A 17,280-nucleotide genomic window follows, 5' to 3' on the forward strand; every position below is an offset into this window, starting at 1 on the left:
AATCCTAATATTGTGAATTAAATAATTATGAACACATGTCAAGATATTTTTTCATTCTTTTCATTCTATATCAGTGTAATAAAATGTAATGCATACATGTACACTGATAAAGAAGTGCTTGCTTTAGACATGAATAATGTACATTGCTACCATAGTTTAGTTTTGAATTTAACATATAATTGAGGGGGTCGGTGCAATATAGTGCTAACCCTCACTTTTGTGAAAAATTAGTTACATGCATTAACACGATCCTTACCCATTACCCTACAACCTGTAAAAATTTCATATTTAAATTCAACTGATAAGTTGGTGAAATAACAGGCACCTTTCTTGTTTTTTTTGTGATTTATGGATTTTTCAAATGTGAATATCTCATAACGACACATTTGTGGGTTAGGAGTATATTGCACCAACCCCCCTCAATTTTAAATCATTCAAAAATAAACTTCATAAACAAGGATAACACTTTTTATTTCTGTCATTCAAGGTAAGATTTATATCATTTTGTGTGCGAGATATACAGGGTTGCACTGTTTCGCATATCAGCTAACCAATGAAAAGATCAGGTCCTGATTTATACCAGTTCTTCACCTTCCCCCCCTTGTCTGAAGAGTCCCAACCTGAAGCATCACCCATCCTTTTTCTCGAGATGCTGCCTGACCCGGTGATTTACTCCAACACTGTCTATTTGAATTGGATTCATGCTTCTGTACCATGTCAGGCAGCATTGGTTATTTTAGTGGCTGTCAAGGGTTTTTAACTAATCAATTCACCAATTCAAATTTTCTTGGCTCTAAGTATTAAGTGAAATGTCTTTTCAATTATATTGTGGATACAGTAGAGTTCTATTGTATGCAAATGCCTAATCTCTGCTTCCATGACTTTTAAAAATAAAACGAAAAGAGATACAGCTCGTGGAGGTGAAATTAAAATGAACAGAGAAAGCAAAGAACAGTTCATTAAATATAATCAATTGGCCTGATACAGACAGAGTGGATCTCTAGTGCAAATATTCAATCAGTAACATCCAAAGTTTAAAGATCACGAAGCAACAACTCTTCAAGAAATAGTTATAAATGTCAACTGTCAACTTATCCAAGAAGTTGAACCAAAATAATTATTTGCAAACATTTTATATACGAAGAAATCGCAGAAAGTTGTGAACACTGCCCAGTCTAGCACACAGAATCTGCTTACTAAAATGGCACTGAAATTTACCCATGACCTGCCATGGTTTTTAGGGTCAAGTAGTCTAAGTTGCTCCTCTATTATCTTTGGTTCAGGCCAATGAGGGGTCTTGATGTTATGAATGAAAAGAGATAAATCTGATTGTGCTTGATGATTTTGAAATGAACTTTTAAACTTTTTTTGGATAGTCAGCCCCTGGTTAGTTTTGACATTTTAATTGAAGATTTAAACATTCTAAATCTACTGGTTTCAGAAAACTAGTTTTAATCAGGCTGCTTTACAACCACAGGTCTTAAAGTCATTGTGCCCTTTCTTAATGTTAGGGAGAAGAAACATGGCTAAAAGTTAGAAAAACATGGTACAAAGTTGGGAAAAGAAATGAAAATATAGTTAAAAAACTGAGTCAGAAAAAAAGACACATCTTTTCATCTCAGCAACCCTCCCACTTCTCTATCAAGAAACGTGCAACTTTGGAGCCTACATACGGCCTAGCTTTATTTTTGATTGTGAATGTGAACAAGATATCAACTTATTGACCTGATCCTAACAAAAAATTGCTGCTGGTCACTTTGCTCTAACTTGCTTTTACTATCAAAAACTCTTTTCAGTCGGGGCGCAAGGCTTTCAATTAGTAAGTAAGTCCCATCATATAATGTAACTGGTTTCTCTAAAATAAAATAATTTATTACTTCATGCACTATAACTGTTTTTCTTTATAATAAGATAGTAAGTCACATCACATACTGTTACTGGTTTTCTCTAGAATAAAAATTAGACTACGTCATGTCCATCCATCTACTGCTCCAAACTGTAATAGAAACATAGAAAATAGGTGCAGAAGGAGGCCATTTGGCCCCTCGAGCCAGCACCGCCATTCATTGTGATCATGGCTGATCATCCACAATCAGTAACCTGTGCCTGCCTTCTCCCCATATCCCTTGATTCCACTAGCCCCTAGAGCTCTATCTAACTCTCTTTTAAATTCATCCAGTGAATTGGCCTCCACTGCCTTCTGTGGCAGAGAATTCCACAAATTCACAACTCTCTAGGTGAAAAAGTTTCTTCTCACCTCAGTCTTAGACTGTGTTCCCCTGGTTCTGGACTCCCCCAACTTTGGGAACATTTTTCCTGCATCTAGTTTGTCTAGTCCTTTTATAATTTTATACGTCTCTATAAGAAAGATCCCCTCTCATCCTTCTAAACTCCAGTGAATACAAGCCCAGTCTTTCCAATCTATCCTCATATGACAGTCCCTCCATCCCAGGGATTACCTACGCTGCACTGCCTCAATAGCAAGGATGTCCTTCCCCAAATTAGGAGACCAAAACTCCACACAATACTCCTGATGTGGTCTCACCAAGGCCCTATACAACATCTGGAGTATTGTGTGCAATAATTAAATGTCCACACAGTACTTTCATGGAACAACATTTGTGCATTCCTGGAGTAACTATTCACTACTTGGATGAGCCACTATCAATGTGCCAAAGGCTTGAACCTGTTGAATTAATTAAAAGAGAGGTTAACCTCTGGAAAAAAATGCTACCCGGGAGTTTCAAACATGTGGGTAAATTTAATGAGTTTGTTGTGAATTTTGGATTTCTTTAGATATTTAATTTTTTTAGCTTTGCAGAAAATGTTATAAAACCAGGCTACAGTCAGGATATCTAATTTCGGCACCCACTTGACAGTATAAGTTACAAATTCAGCCATATACTGACCATGATATTTCAAACATTTAAACCAATTTATGTTGCAATCTTGCAGTGCAGTCATGAAGGAAATGTTTGACAGTAGTCAAATGTTTAAAAATGAAGTAAAAAGTGAAAGTAAATAATTAAATATCCAAAGGAATCCAAAATTCACAATAAACTCAGTAAATTTACCCACGTGTTTGAAACTCCCTGGTAGCATCTCTTTCCAGAGGTTAACCCCTCTTTTCATTCATTCAACAGGTTCAAGCCTTTAGCACATTGATAGTGGCTCATCCAAGTAGTGAATAGTTACTCCAGGAATGCACAAATGTTGTTCCATGAAAGTACTGTATGGACAATATAATGGTTTATTGCCTTAAACTGCACTAGCATTTCCTTGATTTAATTGGTTTCTTCGCCTCCTTTGATTATTTTCAATTGATGGTTGCTTGACTTTGAGTCCATGGCTTAAAATGCTATATTTTATGCACAATGGAAAAATTATAAGGAAAAGCAAGTTCCATATCTAAAGGAAATGCTGGTGCAATTTAGGGCAATACTGGTTCCTAGACTCCAAGAAGAACTCTAAGTTTCACTTCTATGTCCCAACAATGCAATGAAAATATGGCATCAGTCTGAAGAAGGGACTCGACCCGAAATGTCATCTATTCCTTTTCTCCAGAGATGCTGATGACCAAAATGTCATCTATTCCTTTTCTCCAGAGTTGCTCCGGCTTTATGTGTCTATCTATGGCATGAGTGGCTTTCTGTTGTGAGTTGATTTCTGGATTTTGTGAAAAGTGAAAGTAAAATGCTCAACTGGGGTAAGGCCAACTTTGAGGGTATGAGAGAAGGTCTCGCTCAAGTTGACAGGAGCAGGTTAATTGAGGGAAAGGAACATTGGCCAAGTTTTTAAAAGTGTCCTGAAGAAAGCTCAGGATGTGTACATCCCTGTTAGAGTGAAGGGCAAAGCAGGCAAATGTAAGGAAGCTTGGCTGACGAGGGAAATTGAGACGTTAGTCAAAAACAAGAAGGATGCTTAGGACAGGTATAGGCATCCGGGATCAAGTACATCCCTGGAGGAGTTTCGGGAACTAAAAAGTACACACAAAAAGAAATCAGAAGGGCAAAAAGGGGCCAGGAGATAGCTCTGGTGGGTAGCATTGAGGACAATCTCAAAAGATTTTATAAATACATAAGGGGGAAAAGGGTAACCAGAGAGAGAGTGGGACCTCTCAGAAATCAAAGCGATTGCCTCTGTGTGGAGCCACAGGAGATGGGCAAGGTCCAAAATGAGTATTTCTCCTCTGTATTTACTGAGGAGAAAGACAGTAGGACGGAGGAAATTGAAGCAGTCACTGGAAGTGTCTTGAGAGCAGTTAGGGTTACCATCGAAGAAGTACTGAAGGTACTGTCGTGTTTGAAAGTAGATAAATCTCCAGGGCCTGATCAGACAAATCAGAGGACGTTGCGGGAAACTAGAGAGGAAATTGCGGGAGCCCTGGTTGAAATTTACGAGTCGTCCTTAAATACAGGAGAGGTGCCGGAAGACTGGAGGGGGGCAAATGTTGTGCCTCATTTCAAGAAGGGATGCAGGGAAAATGCTGGGATGCAGGGAAATAGGCTGGTGAGCTGAACATTTGTAGTTGGTTATTGGAGAGTATTCTGAGGGATAGGTTATACAGGCATTTGGATTGGCAAGGGCTGATTCGGGATAGTCAGCATGGTTTTGTATGTGGGAGGTCATGTCTCACAAATGTGATTGATTTTTTTGAAGACGTGACCAAAAAGGTCGATGAGGGCAGAGCTGTAGATGTTGTGTACATGGGCTTCAGTAAGCCATCCAACAAGATTACGCATGGTAGGCTGCTCTGGAAGGTTAGATTGCATGGGATCCAAGGAGAGATAGCTGAATGGATAGCAAATTGGCTCCATGGAAGGAAGCAGAGGGTGATCCTGAGGTTGGAAGGTTGCTTCTCAGACTGGATGCCTGTGACTAGTGGTGTGCCTCAGGGTTCAGTGCTGGGCCCGTTACTGTTTGTCATCTACATCAATGATTTGGATGAGAACATACAGGACAAGATTAGCAAGTTTACTGATGATATAAAAGTTAATGGTTTTGCAGATAGTGAAGATGGTTGCGAAAGATTGCAGCAGGATCTGGATCGATTGGCCAGGTGGGCGGAGGAATGGTTGATGGAATTTAATACAGAAAAGTATGAGGTGTTGCATTTTGGGATGTCGAAAAGGGCAGGACCTACATAGTAAACAATTTGCCTCTGGGTAGTGTTGTAGAGCAGAGGGATCTAGGGGTACAGGTGCATGGTTCCTTGAAGGTCGAGTCACGGGTAGATAAAGTGGTCAAAAAGGCTTTTGACACTTTGGCTTTCATCAGTTAGAGTATTTAGTTTGGAAGTTGGGAGGTCATGTTGCAGTTATATAAGACGTTTGTGAGATCGCACTTAGAATATTGTGTTCTGTTCTGGGCACCATGGTATAGGAAAGATATTGTCAAGCTTGAAAGGGTTCAGAAACGATTTATGAGGATGTTGCCAGGACTAGAGTGTGTGAGCTAAAGGGAGAGGTTGAGTAGGCTGGGTCTCTAGTCCATGGAGCACGGGAGGATGAGGGGAGATCTTATTGAGGCATGCAAAATCATGAGAGAAATAGATCGGGTATATGCACAGGGTCTTTTGCCCAGAGTAGGGGAATCGAGGACCAGAGGACATAGGTTCAAGGTGAAGGGGAAAAGATTTACTAGGAATCCAAGGGGGAACTTTTTCACACAAAGGGTGGTGGGTGTATGGAACAAGGTGCCTGAGGAAGTAGCTGAGCCTGCGACTATCCCATTGTTTAAGACACAATTAGACAGGTACATTGGATAGGACAGGTTTGGAGGGATATGGACCAAGCGCAGGCAAGTGGGATTAGTGTAGCTGGGATATTGTTAGCCAGTGTGGGCGAGTTGGGCTGAAGGGCCTGCTTCCACACTATGTCACTCTATGACTCTGACTCAATGATTTGTTATTAAATGTAAACATTATGGAGAAAAAAGCAATGGTGAAATAAAACTATACTATTCCATGATGCTCAACATCTTCATCGTGTCCAACCTTTTTCAACAAGCTATGGATCTAATGAAATGGGAACTGTTGTTTTATTGTCATCTGTATTTTGTTCAGGAAGATTTGCCTCCGGGTAAAAGAAACAAACAATGTTGATCAGATTGACTGTGCCCACCAATTACCTAAAATAATGTACTTTTCAGAAGGATCCATTGAAGAGTTGATTTTTAATAACTCACTCTATCTTTCCGTATATATCAGTTCTCTCTTTTGTTGAGTCTGGCCTGTTAGTCCATGCAAGAGAGAATTTGGGGGAAGTATAATTGTTGAACAATCATTTATCTGTACACTGTGAATGACTCGATTATAATCAGTTCATAAGTGATTGGAGCAGAATTAGGCATTCGGCCCATCAAGTCTACTTCATTCAATCATGCATGATCTATCTTTCCCTCTTAACCCCATTCTCCTGTCTTCTCCCCATAACCCCTGACACCTGTACTAATCAAGAATCTATCCATCTCTGCCTTAAAAATATCCATTGACTTGGCCTCCACAACCTTCTGTGGCAATGAATTTCACAGATTAATTACCCTATGAATCATGTATTGTCTTTCCGCTGACTGGTTAGCACGAAGCAAAAGCTTTTCAAAGTATCTCAGTACACGTGATAATAAACTAAACTAAATTAGACCAAAATATTTTTTTCTAATATTGAAAGAATGTGGAATTCAAGTGCCATTCAAGTTCCTTTGTCTATGTGATGTGTTGCTAACAGCACGTTAGATTTTAACAGACATTTATATGTTTAAGAGGCAGTTATACAGATATGGAGAGGCGACATTTCAGATCAGGACTCATTTGGTAAGACGTTGTGGGATAAAATCCTAACATGAGAAAATAGGATTAGTGTACTTGGGCAAAAATGTTGGAATGGACACAATGGGCTGAAGGTCCATTTCACTACTATAAAACTTTATGACTCTACATGCATTGTGATCATTGCTCTGTGGTTTTTGTTGATAAAATGTTCTTGTTAAGGCATAGCTTCTGTGCTTGATTTTCTAATCATGAGTCATATGTTGTAAGGACAAGATTAATAAGGGCTTGTGTTTGCATAGTATTCTAATTTTGATGCAAGGACGTGTATCAGTAGCTAAACCCTACATGTCCTCTGGAGCTAAACTTGCACATGGAGCAAACACAAATCCAGTTTAAAATATCTGGAACTTATAAACTAGTAGATAGTAAAAATACATTCAATAGAACAACTTTGTATTGATGGTATGGATTCTGCATTTATATTCTTTCTCTGTCATAAATGCAATTTCATCATTTTGCTGTGATTTATATTCTTGCTTCAAAGAAAACAAGCATTACTGATCAAGCCTGAACAATACTTGTTAAGAAAAATACCTTCTGATAAACATCTATTTTGTGGACAGTTTTAGCCATGTTCTTCTCTAAATAAATTGGGTCATGGTCCATTCACTTGCTGTAATAACATACACCACAGGTCATTATTTTTGGGGAATAAAAATAACCAGTTATTAGAAATGTTTCCATCCAACAAGCCATGTTAGAGAATTATTGTAAATGACTGCTAGAGCTGATTAGTGAAGCATAACAAAACACAAATGACAGCTTCAGTCATGGTCAAATATAGAATGAGCAACCCGGATCCCTTAGGGGAGATACCATAGCTTCCAATATAATCAGAATTTAAGTCGTTTTTTAAGTAACCACCAATATTTCAATTGAGCTGCTATACTGTGCTATATCAATTTTCGCCACTTGTAATTTGTTCCTACCCTCTGGTTTACCTTTATGTCAGGAACACAATGTTTCATAAAAATATGGAATATATATGCAAACATACAAAATTATCCTGCTTTATTCTCTTCTGAAAATTTAACACTAAAGGGACACATAGCCCAATTTTCTTCCCCCGTGAAGTGTGTCGGTTTGCTTTTGTACTTGTTTGACCTCTGATTGTGATGCCATTCACAAAGAAAGCTCATCAACACCTCTACTTCCTCAGAAGTTTGAGGAAATTCAGCATATCAACGAATACATCAAAATTCTTCAGGTTTATGCAGAGAGCATACAGACTGTTTACATCACAGCCTGGTTTGGGAATTCAAATGCTCAGGAATGAAGGAGGCTGCAGAAAATGGTGGATTTTGCCCGGTCCATCACAAGTACTTTATTTCTAAGAAAGCCACTAATATCATCAAAGACTTGCACCACCCTGGTTATGCTCTTTCCTTACTGCTATCATCAAAAAGAAGGCACAGGAGCCTGGGAATTATTACTTCCAGGTTCATGAATAGCTTCTTCCCATCAATCGTCAAGTTTTTGTACCACCCTATACAATGAAAACCACAACCTTACCTCAGTACCAAAATACTACAGGCTTTGCACCTCTGTAGTTGCTCCACATATTTTGTTTTTTTGCATTATTATGGTCTGGTTTATTTAGAATAACTGATAATTTATAGTATGTTTATTTTTTGTTGTTGTGTCTGATTATGCCTGTAAAGCTGCAGCAAGTAAGACTTTTATTGTTCCATTACATATCTGGTGCATATGCCAAATATACACTCTTGAAATAGCTGATATGCATGTGTGGACCTCAATGTTGTGTGTGGCAGGCTTAATGACTGTAGACGTCATCATAGCTGAGCCAAGCAGAATGGTAGGACTGATCATTAGAACTCTTCCATTGTCCACAAAAAGCACTTCTGGGGTATGGTAGAAGTTGGAACCTTGGCTCAGAGGTATCAAACTTAGCACAGATCGATATTCACCCTACTTTATTACAGGAATGCAATATCTATATCTACATCTATCTACCTATCTATCTATTTCTAAAACTCTCGGTTTGTTTGTGTGTATATGTTTATGTGTGTACCATGCCCTCTACACAGCCAAAACGGTACACGATAGCACAATAATCTTAGGCCTACCTTACTCAACATTGTCCTAGGGACCCTTTAAAACAAGTTGCATTCAAATTGGTGTTATATTTTTAGAGTTAGAGAGATTTTAAAGTTTTTAAATTACCTTTTAGACTGATTTCATTATGATCTTCAGTGTGTGACATCACAATGGGACCCACACGAGTGCTCGCCAATGAGGGAGGGGGGCCAGGGAGTCACGGCCAATAAACTGACTTTAACAAATGCCCTCCCCCTCCCCACTGGAGGACCAGCGGGAGGACCGCCTGACCTTCTCCCCGTGGTGCAGCGTGGCGCAGGACTACAACCCCCACCGTGCAGCTGGGAGGTGTAGTCCCAGCTCTCCCGCCCCAGCGCACCGGACAATCACTGGACTACAACCCCACCGCGCACACACACACACACACACGGTAATAATAATAATAATATTATATAACAATTACAATACTTAAAATAGAATAATGTAAGAATATTAAATGTGAAATTGTATATCTTTCAATATATATTAATCTCTTGCAGCGGAGGGCGATGTGGGGGGTCTGACTGATGCCCGGGTTGAGGGATGGGAGGGGGGTGAGGGTGGGGGCTAGGGGTTGGGGGGGGAGTGGAGGAGGGGAGTGGAGAGGGGGAGTGGGGGTGTGGTGGAGGGGGATGGGAGTGGGAGGGCGGGGAGGGGGGTGGGGTGGGGGGTAGGGGGATTGGGGGAGGGAGGGGGGTGGGGGGAGTGGGATGGGGAGGGAGGGAGGGGGGAGGGAGGGAGGGGGGAGGTAGGAGGATAAGGAGGGTTGAGGGGGATGGAGTGGGGGTGGGAGTGGGGAAGGGGGGTGGAGGGGGGAGGGGGAGGGAAGTGGGTGGAGAGGGGGGTGAGGGATGGGGGGATGGGGGAGGGAGGGGGAGGGAGGGGGGAGGAGGGGAGGAGGGGAGGGGGGAGACCGAAACGTCGCCCATTCCATCTCTCCAGAGGTGCTGCCTATCCCGCTGAGTTACTCCAGTGATTTGTGTTTATCTTCGGTGTATAACTGGCATCTGTACTTCCTTTCTAACATGTAGTCTATGAACACCAACCTGACATATGTGTTTTTATTGTCAGTGTGGTCCAGTGCATAGTGGAGAGCCAGAAAGATAGCATCCTCTGTTGATCTATTGTGGCATTAGGCAAAGTGTAATGAGGCCAGGTTCTTTCAAAGGTAGGAGTTGACACCCAACATCAATACACTGGTCAGTAATCATTGAGGCGGTTCACCTTCCTCTTTTGGGGCACTGGTATTATTGATGTCCTTTGAAAACAAGTGGAAACTTCAGATCTCAGTACGGGAAGATATCCACAAAAACTCCAGTCGTTGGTCAACGCTGGTTGTGAAACATGACCAGGTACACCATCAAGTCCGAAAGCTTCCCTGGCATTACCGAGATTACTCAGTCACCAAGACTTCCATTACTTGGAAGTGTTGGGGGCCCAGGAAGGCACATCAGTGTTCTCCCTTTCGAAGCAAGCATAGAACGTGAAGAGGAGGTTAACCTGCTTGTGCATAAATCATGATCTGAAGTGGCTGATCATGCTTCTGTGGAATTTGCAGGCTCTGTTACTTGGGGCTTAGGATGTGCTGGTGTCTATATGGGTTGTTTGGGAGGTTCATTGCACTCTTTGTTCGGCTTTACTGTAGAAGGTACTCAATTCCTTCCCAGGTGTTATTCCAGTTTGTGTGGTCAGGGGTCAGAGATTTCACGAGTCAATATGGATATTGCAATTTTTTAGAGAGGAATTGAAAACATCCTTGAAGATTTTTCTCAATCATTCTCAAAATCTCTTGCCATGAGGAAGCTCAATTGCCTGCTTTGGGAGACCGGTATAATGTGAAAGGCTTTTTGCATCTCATTGAATTAATAACTTTCTTCAATAATGGAGAATAATTCAACCTATTCCTTCTTCTCCAAGATCTGTATCATTTTCAGTCCAGATAAAATCACCAAACCACTATTTTTGTGGGCTCTATGATGATTGATAATGAGAAATCTATTTTTTAATTAACAAATTTATTTGTTAAAAAAAACCCTCAAAAATGTTGCTATACCACACTCAGAAGGCCTAAACCATGGCCATTACATTCTCATTCTCCAGATACATCCAGGCACAGGCTATTACAGTAGAAAGACAAACAATTAGCCTACAAATTCCATTTCATTGTGTCCACATGATAACTAGTCAGCACCCAAAATTGACATCCTTAGGCCTTCCTTATTTATCAGTGATACAAGCATGTGGAGAACTTTTTGCAGTAGTTTCACCTCTACACCAGCTTTATACTTCACCGTGAAGTTTATTCCAAGTCTGCACTCTTACTGACTTACTTCAGGCTCAACACCATCAAGTTTGAGCTGTCAAAAAGAGTTGACAGGTAATATTTTTTATCGATTGCTTTTGTGAAGGTTAATGGGAAGAATCGAAATGTTAATACATTTTTAATTTAATCAAATACTGATTATTATTGGGTGCTTTATAAGAACATATTTCAATATCCTGTTTCAACTAGATTTTTTTTTCTTGCAATGTTCTGTCAGCCTGCAGTAAAATAAATGCATCTATGTTATTTTTAGTTCTACACAATATCCCATTTAATTTCAAATTGTTGCTATATACCAAATTACTTTCTATCCAATATCAGTATGCCTGAATCAATATTTTCTTTAGCTAAACCAATCGTTTTTGTCAGTTGAGATCAAAGTCAATCCGTCTCCAGATTTGGCTCACCAGTCTTCCTATTGTACAGCCTTTAACTGTCTTTCCACTCAAATCTGTCCAGTAGTTTACAAAATATTAAAAGTGATTGAGAGAAACCAGTAGAGAACAACCTGTTCCAATGATGTGGAGATAATGATGAGATTACATGGTCAAAAAATTACAGCCAGGATTGAAATTAGGAAACACTTCTACTTACAAGATTAAGTAGAAGTTTGGAATGCCTTCTCCAACCCTGCAATTTAAAAATAACTTTAAAAAGATATTACAACACTTGACAGGTATATGAATAGGAAAGGTTTGGAGGGATATGGACCAAATATGGGCAAATTGGGCTAGCTTAGATGGGGCATTTTGGTCAGCATGGACAACTTTGGCCAAAAGGGCTGTTTGGTGTGTTGTGTGACTCCATGACTCTAATTGTTGCTGAATCAATTGTCAATTTCAAATGCAAGGTAAATAGACTGTTGTTAACCAAAGACAATGAGGTTCATGAGACAAAAATGGAGTCATACTCCAGCTGATGATAAGATACCTATTCCTATTTCTTCCTTTCATGATTTGAGATGAAATAAAGAAAAAGCAGAATACAAAATAGTTCAGCATCACACAAGTAAAGACCAAAGTTCTTTATGCTTGTTCTGATACATTGTTTCTTCATATTAAACTTCTCCTTTCTTCTTGTCACCAGGCCTCTAACTTTCATCTTGGTTCATCAGGATTTTTGCAGCTGACTCTTCCTTTTCACTCTTGCTCTTACCAGACTATTCTGCTTCCATCATTCCTCATCACCTTCATCAAATTTTGTTCCTTTTGAGAAAATGTTCTAGATATATTTTCCAAATGATACATATGACACTCATTTTTCCACTAAGAGAGTTTGATTTACAGCTCTTCTTACCACACGTGTGATGACTTCCTCATGGATGACCATCCAAATTCAAAGACAAAGTTCAGCAAGGCAACTTGGTGTTCTGTGCAAACTTCATTTCAGGAGTGGAGATGGCTTTTGGCTTAGCTTTATCTCTCTGATATCTTTGTCAGTTCAAGCGTTATTTTACAGAAATACTTTCATGTTATAAGCAGCAAAATGAGAAGATGGCTCACCTGTGTCATTGTATGGGCAATGTTTCCCAATGAAATAACATACATGAACATACAAACACTTTGATAGGAAACGACCAGTTCTTCACTCCTGTGATGTTCAGTTAATTCTTTCTCTGCTTCCCTATTATTTTACGCCGTAGGATCAAAGGAGCATGAACAGGCAGAGATTTTAGCCTCCCAAGCATGTTTCCTCATGTATTGAACTCATGGCTGATCGGTGACCTGACTCCACGCGTCAATTTTGTCCTATAAATCATACTTATGATCAACAAAAAATCTATTCATCTTGGACATCAGATTAAAAATTAACAATTCATCCGGAATTCAAACTCCTACCACATCTTCTCGTTTTGCTGCTTATGTAAATCTGTGTAACTTCAAAAAATAGGTTTACACAGCTGTATGTATTAGAAAATGTTTTCTGTCTCTGGACAATGAATGGAATTAGTTTCTCAATGCGCAATATACTCCATCTTTTCTCTTTAATATCGTGTAAACTTTGAACAAAAGCACCTATTGACAATTGAGTAGTCCGCATAAGCCTAGTTCGCATATTTTTCTGCATTTTTCTGGATATTTTTATGATAAATGCACAAAGCTACCAAAGTCTTATTAAATCTCTACTACACCCAGTTCTTATTCATTTGGAACAGCATTCACTCTATGCTTTTAGGGTTCCACGTAGCTGAGTATACATTTGCGTTAACGGAAATCAAGTCCCCACGTTCTTTTACTGATAAATATCACTGAAGAATTAAATACCTTTATCTCCATTGCCACTTCGTGTAATTGTCAAATGTTGATATGCACCATTGCATTGTATCATCTAAGTCAATTATACATAAGTGGCTGCCTAACATGGAAATTTGTGAAGACACAAGAGTCTGCAGATGCCGGAATGTTGAGCAGACCACAAGACGCTGGAGAAATTCAGTGGATCAGGAAGCATCTGGGGAGAGAATACACCGGCGTCGGGTCGGAACTCTAGACCCTTGAGAGACCGCGCGAGTTGCATCATGCCAATTAACTCAATCTCATTCGTCTGGTTCTTAGACATTTATGTAATAATTACGATTTCTTCGTATACTCATGCTAGCGAGATTCTTTCAGTCGTCCACCATGGCGGGACATCAATAGGTGACTTGGTGTAAATGACTAAGTCATCTATCCTTGCAAGGTTTTCTGTCAGTCCGAAGAAGGATCTGGACCCGAAACGCCATCCATTCATTCCTTCTCTCCGGAGATGCTGCCTGTCCCGCTGAGTTACTCCAGCATTTTGTGTCTATCAAGGTTTTCCCTTAGGTCTTCTGCCCAAATTATAGTCAATCGGAAGAGTCCCCTCAATCTGTCAATCCCGGTTTCCAGGAAAAAAAACCTCGTTGTCCCTTTCCCTTCCATCAAGCATGTTCTTCCCTTTGAATGAGTGTTCAGTCCCGCTGCAGCTGCAATGCTCCCCCGTAAAGACTGGAAGATTGTGGGGTACAACCCCACGTCAGTTAAAAGTCGTTATTTCAAAACCGGGGGATTGTGGCAAGTAGTCTGTCTATTGGATATAGACTAAAAGAATTCCTGCAACATTCGTAAAATGTTATAAAATTCCCCACAACTCTACAGTGTTTAGCCGTGAACTATACACTTGTTCTATCACTCTTCGCTTACAATCATAACTACAGATGGACCCATTTTTCATCCAATACAATGGTGTTATGCTGATTTATGTTGTTCTTGACCGCCGCGTTTGTCTCCAGAGTGACTGCGTTAACACTACGGTAAAAGTTAAAGTCCGTTCCTCCCTTTCTCGACTTGTATTTTTCTACGCTTTGAGAAATACTTTAAGGTGCAAAATACTTTTATTAATCTTCGTTTTGAAATAAAATACAGAATATACGCAAGACAAGTTTCAAAAACACTTGAGTCGATAGCACAACTTCCTTCAGAGCCAGAGCGATTTTCCAATTACTAACATGAGCAGCGGGAAACTTACAACCCAGCGGTATGAATATCGACTTCGCTAACTTCAAGTAACCCTTGCTTTCCCTCTCTTCATCCCTCCCCATCTCAGTTCTCCGACCAGACTGACCGTCCCCTTGATTAATGTTTTATCATTGTTTGCTTCGTTTTCACCTTCCCCAGCTATCAATGATCTATTCTACATTTTCCATGACCTAGTCCCTTTTGATTTCTCGTTTTCATGCCTTTCTTTATCTCAGTGTCTCCCTCTCCACTGGCTCTGTCTGAAGGGTTTCAACTCGAAACGTCACCCATTCGTTCTATCCAGAGATGCTGCCTGAGTCCCGCTGAGTTACTCCAGCATTTTGTGTCTATCTTCAATGTAAACCAGCATCTGCAATTCCTTCTTACATAAACTTAGCCTGCCGTGTTTTCCCATTGATCAACAAGTATTAAGCTAAATTCCTACCTCCCATCCAAAATAAAACACTTTGGCGTCACTTCTCTTGGGAATAATTCTTAGGTATTTTAATCTGAATAAATGAATTCTTGCTGAAAGATCCTTGCTCAGTAACATACCACTTGCAGCGGCATGTTTACTGATTATAGTTTAGGAGTGAATTAATGTCTTTAAGTTTATTTCCTGTTGTGTTTTAGGCGCTTACTTCGGTTTTTGTGCCTGCATGATATTTGGCGACCAATTAGAAGAAAAAAACAACGTTTCAGGATAAAATAAAAGTAGTCATCAGGATGTCGAAACAAGGAACTGCAGATGCCGTTTACAAAAAAGGATATAGAGTGCTGGACCAACTCAGCGGGTCGGGCAACACCTCAACTTCCCCCCCAAATAAACTTTATTCAGAATAAAAAATATATACAAACACAAACAGTGCAAAAACTCTTCCGACATTCTCATTAGTGTTATATTCGGCAGTGTTCGCAAACTATCCTGAAACCAAGCACCCCAGGGGTGATATCCCTCCCCTCGTTTGACTCGGGATGTACAAAGTGCTGGAATCAGCAGGATGCTGGCGCTCCAGATACATGTATCTTTGTTCTGTATCGCCATCTATATCTGCCGTTCCCTCTCTCCTGACTCTCAGTCTGAAGAAGGGTTCCGAACGGAAACGGCACCCATTCCTTCCACCCTGAGATGCTGCCTGTCCCGCTGAGTTACTCCAGCATTTTGTGTCTGTCTTCACCAAAGATGTCTCCCGAGTGCTTGGGATGACCGGCAGTGGTCCTCCGGCAGCCCATCATCCCGCGCTCTCCCGTCTCGAGAGGTCACTTGACGGTGCGCGGGGTTCGCCAGGAGAGCAGCGGCGCCTGCGCAGTGGCGGCTGACCCGGACGGAGCCGGCGTTGCTGCTGCTGCTGCTGCTGCGGCCGCCATTTTGGTTGAGTTTCTGTCTCTCTGCCCGCCACCCCACCCCCTCCCTGCTTGAATTTCGTGCGGCGGCGGCGGCAGCAGCGAGCACGTGAAGGCGGAGGTTCGCTCGAAGTCGGCGTGCGGAGCGAAGGCATTGCGGCCTCAGTGACGGCTGTGTGGGGGGAGGGAGGGAAGGAAAGTGAAGGGGTGGGAAGGCAGGCCAAGCCAGGCCAGGCGAGGCTGCTGCAGCAGCGGCAGCAGCAAGGAGGGAGCGAGCGAGTGAGCGCCAGCCAGAGAGGCTCGGCTCGGAAAAAGCAGCAGCAAGAGACGGATAACGCGTGTGCCGCCCGTCCCAACCGCCGGCCCCCTAGCTCACACTAGCGCCCACCATGCCGTCGGTCACGCTGCCAGCCAAGGAGAATGCGCTCTTTAAACGGATCCTGGTGAGTGTGGTCCGATCTACTGACTCTCCCCGCCGGGCCCAAGTCATTGACCCCCCCGAGCCGAGCTCCGCTCCCCCAGGGAAAACTGCAGGCTTCTCAACCATTTTTTAAAAAAGTGGTAACAAAACCAAAAAGCCGTGCTGCTTGGCCGGCTCAGTGTGTGTGTGTACCCGGCCGACCCTCGTCTCAACGCGGCGGCCTGTAATTCTGTCTTTCACCCATCTCGCCGGGACCGGCTGGGCCTTCGGCCGGCGCTTCACATGGTTACTAACCCCACCTCCGCTTCCCCAACTCCCGCTCTCTTAACTCCTTCGGGTAGGCGGTCTCTTTTTACCGTCCGGGTTTAGGCCTGCAGTCATCGGTGTCTCTCCGGGAAGAGTTTTATCCATTACTGCCCCGTCCAAAGGGGTGCATGGTTTCCGTTCTCTGTCGGGCCTGGAGATTTCGCTCTCCCATGCCAGGCCAAACCAAACACGTGAACGGTGCTTGGGCGTTGGATTAGAGGCTGGAGCGAGGTTTAGAATTGTTCCCTGCTTTTTATTTTACGTGGCACAGGCTTCGCAGCACTTCTTTTGTTATAAAGGCATTGATTTTATTTTTGAAAATTGAATTTTGCACGTACTATGTGAGCAAGTTCTGAATTAACTGCCTGATATCGGGAACAGCGCCTTTTACGCAAAGGTGATTCCTTGCTTTAACGCGAAAATAACTTGGGTACAATCCTCTGGCCTGATGGTTTGGACCAGTTATCTGGAGTATATTGGGTTT

At 41.6% G+C, this 17,280-nt stretch overlaps 2 protein-coding genes across 2 annotated transcripts in view; one reads left to right on the forward strand and one right to left on the reverse strand.

The window, feature by feature from the left end:
- Positions 1–17,280, reverse strand: part of ndufc1 (NADH:ubiquinone oxidoreductase subunit C1) — a 442,230-nt gene that overhangs the window by 17,598 nt on the left and 407,352 nt on the right. The gene's annotated exons all lie outside the window — the stretch shown is intronic.
- The window catches only part of naa15a (N-alpha-acetyltransferase 15, NatA auxiliary subunit a), a 63,889-nt gene continuing 62,680 nt past the window's right edge, over positions 16,072–17,280 (forward strand). Inside the window, exon 1 of the mRNA XM_078404721.1 lies at positions 16,072–16,512. Within this exon, the coding sequence (XP_078260847.1) occupies positions 16,459–16,512 (54 nt within the window). The 5' untranslated portion in view covers positions 16,072–16,458. The remainder of the gene's footprint in view (positions 16,513–17,280) is intronic.

Source organism: Rhinoraja longicauda, chromosome 1, assembly GCF_053455715.1.
Source record: "Rhinoraja longicauda isolate Sanriku21f chromosome 1, sRhiLon1.1, whole genome shotgun sequence".
Taxonomy (NCBI): domain Eukaryota; kingdom Metazoa; phylum Chordata; class Chondrichthyes; order Rajiformes; family Arhynchobatidae; genus Rhinoraja; species Rhinoraja longicauda.